Source organism: Leptinotarsa decemlineata, unplaced genomic scaffold (assembly GCF_025532065.1).
Source record: "Leptinotarsa decemlineata unplaced genomic scaffold, Ldec_3_MD MMD2_tig00002974_RagTag_RagTag, whole genome shotgun sequence".
NCBI lineage: Eukaryota > Metazoa > Arthropoda > Insecta > Coleoptera > Chrysomelidae > Leptinotarsa > Leptinotarsa decemlineata.
Window position 1 is genome coordinate 5,640,213 of NW_027412578.1, and position 9,594 is coordinate 5,649,806.

Below are 9,594 nucleotides of genomic sequence, written 5' to 3' on the forward strand. Positions count from 1 at the left end.
ACAGCTGTCATTGATTCGAGAAATTTCAAAACGATTGTTTCAAATTTGTATCTTGTATAATTAAAATATGTATTTAATGGAAGAGTTTTGTTTGTATGGAATTATTTTCTGTAGTATAGTTAAATATCGAATAAATAATTGTTGCATGTGCATAACCGTGTTTACCATCACTTGCAATTCCAGATGAAAACCAGAACTTTATTAGAGTTAGAAGCAATCGTTAATAAATAGACATGTGAACACTATTAGAAACACAAATTTTAGTTTTCTATTTTATGCCCTCAATCATGAATATTTCATACAGGTATAGATATGTGTACAATAGGTTATATCATTTGAAAAAAAAAACAAATTGGTATAGGTAGAACCAGTAGAAGCTTTTTGTGCATTGAAAAAAAATCATAACCTCACAATATAATAAGCAATTTCTGTGAATTTATATTACAAGACGGATGAAATGAATGACTCACCCCTTTGATGACTTACTCAAAAAGAATGGTTTTAGGTTATTAGAATAGGTAATTTAAAATAAATTCATTCGAAAATATACACATGAAATATGTGGTTCAACATCACTACGAACACTTTTTAAATTTTCAAACACTTGCATTGTAGTTTCGACGGGTTACACGAAAAATTACGTTGAATTTTTGCAAACTTGTCATGTGGAAAACCGACCACGTGCGTACTCTAACTTCTTGTATTTGAGTGATACGGCATGGCCACATGTTTACGTCAAAACAACCAATCAGAAGACTATTACGCTTGTCATGTTACTCTTTTTTTGCAGAGAATATTGCGAAAGCCTTATTGGTTTTCCGTTTTAAAGTCAGAGGCGAAACTGGTAATAAATTCTGCTTGCCATGTTCGTAGGAACAATAATAATTTTTTCAACGTCTTAGCCTAAGCCACCTTATATTACGAGTATTTGGAAAAATATTCGCACGACAGAGGTTTGGTTGTATTATCAGTAGAAATTATGAAAAATTCATTACTGTTATTGAAATAGGTAAATATTGAGGTTTTGATATGAAAAAAGACATTTGCAGCCAGTTAGAACCCTTATTAGTTGTATGTCAGCAAATTCAATAATCTGTCCTGCATAATTAGTTTCATCAAAATTCTCTTCGAGTTCATTAGACTGAATACATATAAATGTTAAAAATCAGTAAATTGATGGATGTAGCCGTTGTAACGTGGTAGGAAATCATAATGAAGAAAAGAGGAATGAACCTTTCTACATAGAAATAAAGAAAGTTTGATTTCTCTTTTCTTCGTTAAAAATTAGGTCAATGAATCTAGGTATGCAGGAGTTTTAACCCATACAACAACGGATATCTTATGGATGTACGATGGATATCCATTATATATCCAATTTATATCCAAAGGATATCTCATGGACATCCATAAGATATCCTCAGTCCACCAACTTAGACGTCCATAAGATATCCGTGAAAGACGTCCATAATATATCCGTGAAAGACGTCCATAATATATCCGCAAAGGACGTCTTTAAGATATCTGCCATGGACATCCATAGAGTATTCGTGAGTTAAGTCCATAAGATATCCATTACGGACGTCCATGAGATGTTCTCCGTGGACATTTATAAGATATCTTTCATGGACGTGTATATTTTATATTGTTATAATTGATTTTGGTCGACATGTGTGGGACAATAGGTGATGAGTGTTTCCTAATAGTAAATTAAAACATTTTGGGATGTTATTCGATAGTAAATTTTAGTACGAAAAGCTCATATATAAATATCTGCTATCAGCAGCAGTTAAAAAGAACAAAATATAATGTTGATTCAAGTGTATTTGTGTTAACATTTCATTTGAACTGTCAGTTCAACAAGCTCAGTATTCTATATAGTATTGAATAACGCAAACATATTACTTCAATATTGGAGATATAAAATAGTTAAAAAAATATAATGGTTCATTTGTTTTTCGAGGACCTAGTATACCATAATTTGTAGAGCAACTGAATAGAAAAGAATTAGTGTAAATAATTTGTAATGAACATATTCAATGATTCCTAATATAAAAAATTTAACTATTCAACTAAATTTTTAAGGAGCTGTAGCTGCCTAAGAAATCATTTTATGATTTTCAACATTATAAACCATCTTTTATATGAAGGTTCAAGTTTCTCAAAAAAAACCTATCCAAAAATATCAGTCTATATTCTTCAGTACAAAATAATATTAGTCTGCATATTATTCAGCACAAACAAAATCCATTAGAAAAATGATATACTAACAAAAACTCGTTTTGAAAACAGTAGCATGGAAATGAAGAAATTATCCTATATAATAAAGAACATTGAAAAGAAAATGACGAAAAATAATTTAAGAACCTAATAAAACTTTGGTAAACAGTATCACTGAAATAACTTTAGAAACTCATTATATTTTTGTTATGGGTAGAATAAAACACTGTTTTGGGTTTCTTCTACACTAACATTTTTCTTCAGTGATGAAATATGTCTCTCCTTAGCTCTTCTCAACCATGCTTTGATAGCATCTTCTGTAGATTTTTTGTTTTCTGATACGCAACAAATGCCAGCAGCTTCTGCAAAAAAAATATTTCCCAATAAAAAAAAGGAAACAGCATATTTAAATATGCTCAATTGAACATTCCCTCAACTTCAAACAAAAAAATACCGATTCCATAAAAGAAGAATTACCAAAAACATAGACAAAACCTTTGATGATGTGTACACCATCCACAAACAGTCAGTTAGAAGTTAGAAGGGGTAATTATAATGCCTTGGGTATTTGCCTCATCAATTCTGACAGACAAGACATCATCACTAGGTTGGGCATCAGTGATATCATCACTACTCGAAGTGGAGGAAACTGAACTGGAATATTCACGAGGTCTTATATTGGAAAATGATGAATCATTGGTGTCGGTAGTCTCCAAACAGGTGGATGATCCTCCACTGCCTTGTAATGATTTTAACTCCTTTCTTGTTCTCTTGTATATTTTATGGAGCATTTTTTTTTCTTTTAACATTTTGTTTTTCCATCTTTCAACACTATTCAAAATGCGTTTTCCTATAAAAATTTGATTATATAGCTATGTCAGGTTATAAAATATTTAATGGAATATTTACCTGCTTGGACTGCTTTTAATAAGATTTACCAATCAAACACCGATTCAAATAAACATCTAAATGGGATCATAACAACTAATAAAAACACTAGGTACTTCACAAACTACCTACGGACCTCACGTGTCTCTTTTCTTTCCCAGCCTTTGACGTTTGACCAGGCAATTCAACATGCAACATGAAACGTCAAACGGCATGCTCAGTTGCACTTACAGTGTTGCTACAGCTGTTTGACAAGAACTGCATGGTAGATCAGTGGTTTTTGAGCAGAGAATTGGTAAATATTGGTGAAAAGTACATATCAGAAAAATAATAATAAGTCCTTTAGATAATATCCAGTCATGTCTGGGAGGATATCCAGTTTTTCAATATCTTATGGATATTCAATTTTGGATATCTTATGGTTATCTGTTTTGGATATCTTATGGATGTCAAAAATATGTCCTCGGGAGAATATCCAGTTTTTTGAATATTCAATTTTGAATATCTTATGGTTATCTGTTTTGAATATCTTATGGATGTCCAAAATAGGTTCCCGGGAGAATATTCAGTTTTTGGATATCTTATGGATATTCAATTTTGGATATCTTATGGTTATCTGTTTTGAATATCTTATGGATGTCCAAAATATGTCCTCGGGAGAATATCCAGTTTTTGGATATCTTATGGATATTCAATTTTGGATATCTTATGGTTATCTGTTTTGAATATCTTATGGATGTCCAAAATAGGTTCCCGGGAGAATATCCAGTTTTTGGATATCTTATGGATATTCAACTTTGGATATCTTATGGTTATCTGTTTTGAATATCTTATGGATGTCCAAAATATGTCCTCGGGAGAATATCCAGTTTTTGGATATCTTATGGATATTCAATTTTGGATATCTTATGGTTATCTGTTTTGAATATCTTATGGATGTCCAAAATATGTCCTCGGGAGAATATCCAGTTTTTGGATATCTTATGGATATTCAATTTTGGATATCTTATGGCTATCTGTTTTGAATATCTTATGGATGTCCAAAATAGGTTCCGGGAGAATATCCAGTTTTTGGATATCTTATGGATATTCAACTTTGGATATCTTATGGTTATCTGTTTTGAATATCTTATGGATGTCCAAAATATGTCCTCGGGAGAATATCCAGTTTTTGGATATCTTATGGATATTCAATTTTGGATATCTTATGGTTATCTGTTTTGAATATCTTATGGATGTCCAAAATATGTCCTCGGGAGAATATCCAGTTTTTGGATATCTTATGGATATTCAATTTTGGATATCTTATGGTTATCTGTTTTGAATATCTTATGGATGTCCAAAATAGGTTCCCGGGAGAATATCCAGTTTTTGGATATCTTATGGATATCCAAAATAGGTCCAAGGATATTCCGACTTGATTTGGACATAAATTGGATATCCATAAGATATCCAGTGTTATCTGGGAATTAACTCCTTTCCAGAAGTTTGTTTTACAAGTTTTTAGAACGGACACCTAAAATTCACAAGTGACTTTTAAATTCCAGACGATGAAGATTGTCCAGAATGCGATAACATCCTAGAAAATCTGGAAGAAATAGACGGTGAAGCAGATTTATTTGGAATCGACTTCGTTAAGATTTGTAGCGCGAACGCAGCGGCTGAACAAGGTTTGCATACTCTCCCAGCTCTGATGTACTTCCGAAAGAAGAAACCAATGGTGTATGACGGAGATTTGACACAGGCAGATAGAGTGCTTGACTGGTTAACATCTCAAGACGTGTTCGAAATCAAAAACGAAATTGAAGAAGTCAATAAGAAGATGTTGGAGAAGCTTCTGGAAGAAAATGAATATGTTACAGTATTCTTTTGTGAGTATCACGTACTTTCTTCAATAGAAACAGCTCTTGAGAAACTAAAAACTTGTGGCAATACCACAGGCTGCTTCGAAATAATTAAAACAATGTTGCATACATCATTTTGTGATGTCATGGGCAAAAATAATCAAGTTGAATTTTTCGCTCAGATCTTTAAGTATGTAGTTGATTTTTCTCCCACAGTTACAGTAGGTACTTCATACTATATGGGGTTAGTTTCATCAGGGTGTGAATTGTAGCATATTCCACAGTTGATACTATTATACATCGATCTCAATATGAAAAGAACAGCTTATTAAGATTTTGATTTCGCTAACCTACCTCATATACATACCATCTATACGACCTAAAATAACTTTTCGGCCATTAGAAAATGATCCATTTATGAAAAAACATGATATTTTCAATCTATGTAGAATGGATCTAAGTACAATGTTGGAAAAAGACGAAAATTCTTCACAGATTCTTCACGTGATCGAGTTGTCATCTGTATCTGTAGAGTAGGAAGGGTGAATGTAAGCCCACAGCACTTAAGCCACATGTGACCCTTTGTACATCCTCCCGAGGAGTTGTCCTCCTAGATCATCGTCCATCCTGTCCTTTCCAGGTCACTAGGAGATGTCTCCTTCATAAGTAGGCCAAGACTCGCCGAACACTCACTCCCTTTGGCAACCTTGAGGTGGCTCACAGCGGCCTCTGCGGAGGTTTTGGTGCAGCGACATTACTGTCGTAGCGCGGCTTCTTCAACTTTCTTGGGGTTCCCTCCGTGGAGGTGCACAAGTGAGGGCGCCTTCCTGCAGGGAAAGCCGGTTCCTTGCCTTTATTCAAGGCGGAGCTATTGGCGCCTGTCGCAGGAAGTGCCCTTGCTGTTGGAGGTGGAGTGTGGGAGGAGGGTGCACTTATTATAGTTGCTGCTACTCCTGCCTCTTTAGCTCTTTTTCTCCATTTGGCCTCGACGCCGCAAATGCGCTTGCGCTTTGGCCTTTGTATTACATCACGATGGACATTTTTGTTCATCCCCAGCTACCTTGCATTGAAGTGAGCACTTCTGTCCAGCCTCAAACATACATATGCTCTGCGAATTAGTTCATTCACATGTTTTTCAAAACGAAGGTTCTCAGCCATAGTGACTCCTAGGTTTTCAGCACAATCAACTACTTCGAGTTTATCTTGTCCAGTTCTATTCTCCACCAGACATTTTACCAAAAGTTTCTATTATTTTTTGAAACTGTACTTTGCAGATCTATTATCTATTATTATTACATATATTGATTCGCAGATGAAATCAATTCAGAAGACAGCAAATCCATACTGGAAAAGCTGGAGAACATAGACAGTGAAACAGACAACTTCGACATTACTTTCGTCAAGATGGCGGACGCAAGATACGCAAGAAAATGGGGCGTTACCAATCTACCCGCGATAGTTTATTTCAGACGACGATTCCCGAGTATATACAGAGGAGATCTACATTCCGAGGCCGACGTATTGGAATGGTTGAGAAAAAACCGTTTCCGCCAACCGGAACTCAACCTCTTTATGTATGCCCTTATGGCAATTATTGTCGCATTTATCATATACACGGCGTTCCTACTTCAATGCTTCAAAACTACACCAACGACCACAGTTGTGACGCATACGAAGCAGAGTTAATGATTAGAAACAATTTCCAAAATGAGACACTCCCTTCTCGTGGAGGCATATTAGCACCATCATCAGGGATAAGACGATGTTGACAATAACTAAATATTGACTGTAACTAAAAATGAGATCCGAAATATATTCATTTCACTATAAGGATTCTCATAGTTCCTTGATCACTCGTGATAGTGGAACCCCAGAGGTGAAACTGTGAATTAAAAATAACTTTTAGAATATTCATACTCAATCAGTTAATGTTAATTTTAATTATTGTCAACTCAATGTAAAACAATTCTCCCATATGCTGGACTTTCAGTTTTTGTTCTGCCATTGTGAAATTTATGATTTCAAGTCTAAGATTCTCTTTTCGAAAGATTTTTGAATTCAGACATTTCTGTACGGCAGAAATATTTTTCCATTTTTGTGTATTTATTTCCTCAATAAATATGAAGTTTGTCCAGAAATTTTACTATCAAAGAAGAATGAATGCCATACTTGTTTCCTTTTCAGTATAACTTTGTAGATCGTTTCTTATAAACGTGAATTGAAAAGAATTTTCAGCTTAGTTGGTGGCGTACATAATTTCCCATATTTCATTAATATAGTTATACAAATATCTAGAAGAATGAGTTTGCCTTCGATTCGATATGTTGAGTGGAAAAGTTATTAGTTTTTGTTCATTTCAATAAAATATTTAGTATTTAGAAAATACTCCTTAAGTAGGTACTGATATTCATCACTGAATGGATTACATAATCCTGGACCAAGTTTCAAACAATCATCAACTCCGAAGTGTTCATCAGTAAAAACGTAAATTATGTTGTTTACATACATTATACAATCATTCCCAAAGACTAAAGAGCATGTACGTTGTGCAAATACAAGAATGAAATAAAGGAATGTAAATCTTGTAAATAAAACTGTAAATACCACATTATTTGTTTGAATTTTCCTAGTATAGATAAAAGAACATTGAACAGAATCAGTTCATAACTCTGCTTGTGTGGATTATTGAACCAAAAGTCTAATTCATGAAAACCATGAGAAGCTAGTAGGTATAGTCTATATGAAATCAATCCGAACAGCTAAATAAAAGACTAATGTATAGTTCAAGTAAACTATATAGTGCAACCTACCTTCCAACAGCTTCCCTTCAATAATATAGTTAGGGAGCTAACTAATTTCGCTATTCAATAATAATTCTCCTATTTAATAATATGCGAGCGCTTTCGACAGCTGGTCGTGCTCCAATCAAACTCGCGCTCGCATATAATTAAATAGGAGTTATAAAGCTTCAGATTACGGTAGTTTATGCAGCACACAAATCTCATACAAGCATTTTGTATACGTTGAAGTTTGTGTTTATTATAGTCTGGTAAGAAGTTGTAATACACTGAGCTGCAATATTCAATATGGGGATAAATCAATGATTGAACTAATTTCAGCTTTGTTTCTTGAGAAAGCTGGAACTTAAACTTGTATAAGGATTTCAGTTTAAAAAAACAAGTTTTGTAAATGTGTTTAACGTGCTCGTTGAACGAGAGATTGTTATCAATATATACCCCTAAATTTTTTGCTGAACTCACCCAGTCAATCGGTTCATTGTCAAGAAAAAGATGAAAATTTGTTTCAACTTCATTTCTTTGTAGATCAGATCCCAAACATAGGGCTACTGTTTTATTTGGATTAATTCGAAGGCCATGATTTTTGGAAAATAGAAATGTATTTTCTAAATCCAAGTTCATCCTGGTGATAGCATGGTAAATATTATTAGATTGACTTGACAGATATAATTGAAAATCATCAGTATATAAATGTACGTCGCACTGGGATAACGTGGCAGGAAAGTCAAAAATGAAAAGAGAGAACAATAATGGACCTAGAATGCTACCTTGTGGTACACCAGAAGAAGTTTCCTGAAGAGATGAGCATAATTGACCATTATCCAGTATAACCCGTTGAGCCCTTCCTGTGAGATAGCTTCTCACCCAATCTAAAGAACTGCATTCAAACCCAATGTATTTTAGTTTACTCAGCAATAGTTTGAAGTTTACCAGATCGAATGCTTTGCTTTGATCAAGCATAACTAAAAATGAAACCATCGATTTGTCCCGAGAAGTAGTGATATCATTGATAACCTTCAACAGAGCAGTGTTGGTACCGTGTTTCTGTCGGAATCCAGATTGCACTTCTGGAAGTATGTTAGCTGTTCAAAAACACTCCCCTAACTTTCTTCGAAAGCTTCTGATAGTTTCTCTTCCATATTATCTGTTTCACTATCTCTATCACTATCATTTAAATCAATAATGAATTTATTTCCGCCAATAATATGGAAGTGTCCAATCTCCATAAAGTCTTTTTCAATTAAAATTACTTTTTTAATCCTTTACTGCCAGTTTTCTTCGGTAATATTAGATAGTTCTTCTTTAATTAGCTTTATTACCTACTCATCAAATTTTGGAAAATTATTTTTACGCCTGATGCTTTGATTCAATTTTCCCCAAATCAACTTGATGGGATTAAAAACACAAAAATAGGGGGGAAGTCTCAGTATGGTGTGTCCATACTTTTCAGCAATACTCTCAAGTAGTTGGTTTTTGATATAGTAATCTTCAAAAATACAAATTGTAAGCCATCAAAAAATTTTGTATTTCATCTTTCCTCGAATTTTTATTCGGTACTTTGATGAGGTGCCGCGAATGATAGGAAGCGATATCAAGAACTATCACACTATTCGCATCCAAATTTGGAACAATTTTTTTTCAAACCATTCCTCGAAAGTATTAGCTTCAATGTTCTTATGATAGTTAACATTGCAGTCGTCAAGTTTTTTCTACATAATTTCAAAGAATTCGGAACCCATCCTTCACTTACTCCGCAATGCACAATGATTAGTCGCGATCCTTTGTTTGCAGGCATGTTAAGCGTACACATTTTCGAACCATCAGTCCACCCTTTCGTAACTGTGTCG

At 34.1% G+C, this 9,594-nt stretch overlaps 1 protein-coding gene and 1 long non-coding RNA gene across 7 annotated transcripts in view; both read left to right on the forward strand.

The window, feature by feature from the left end:
- Window positions 1–7,557, forward strand: part of hlk (hulk) — a 99,625-nt gene extending 92,068 nt beyond the window's left edge. For 5 of the 6 annotated variants that reach the window (XM_074177330.1, XM_074177332.1, XM_074177334.1 and 2 more), the window contains 2 exons: window positions 4,653–4,976; window positions 6,262–7,557. In XM_074177330.1, the coding sequence (XP_074033431.1) occupies window positions 4,653–4,976; window positions 6,262–6,635 (698 nt within the window). In that variant the 3' untranslated portion in view covers window positions 6,636–7,557. The remainder of the gene's footprint in view (window positions 1–4,652; window positions 4,977–6,261) is intronic. The other variant, XR_012465895.1, reaches the window with a different exon arrangement.
- Window positions 7,558–7,926: 369 nt separating this feature from the next.
- Window positions 7,927–8,692, forward strand: LOC141483081 (uncharacterized). Its single transcript, XR_012465896.1, has 2 exons — window positions 7,927–8,594; window positions 8,651–8,692. It is a non-coding gene; the product is annotated as an uncharacterized lncRNA (long non-coding RNA).
- Window positions 8,693–9,594: the final 902 nt, after the last annotated feature.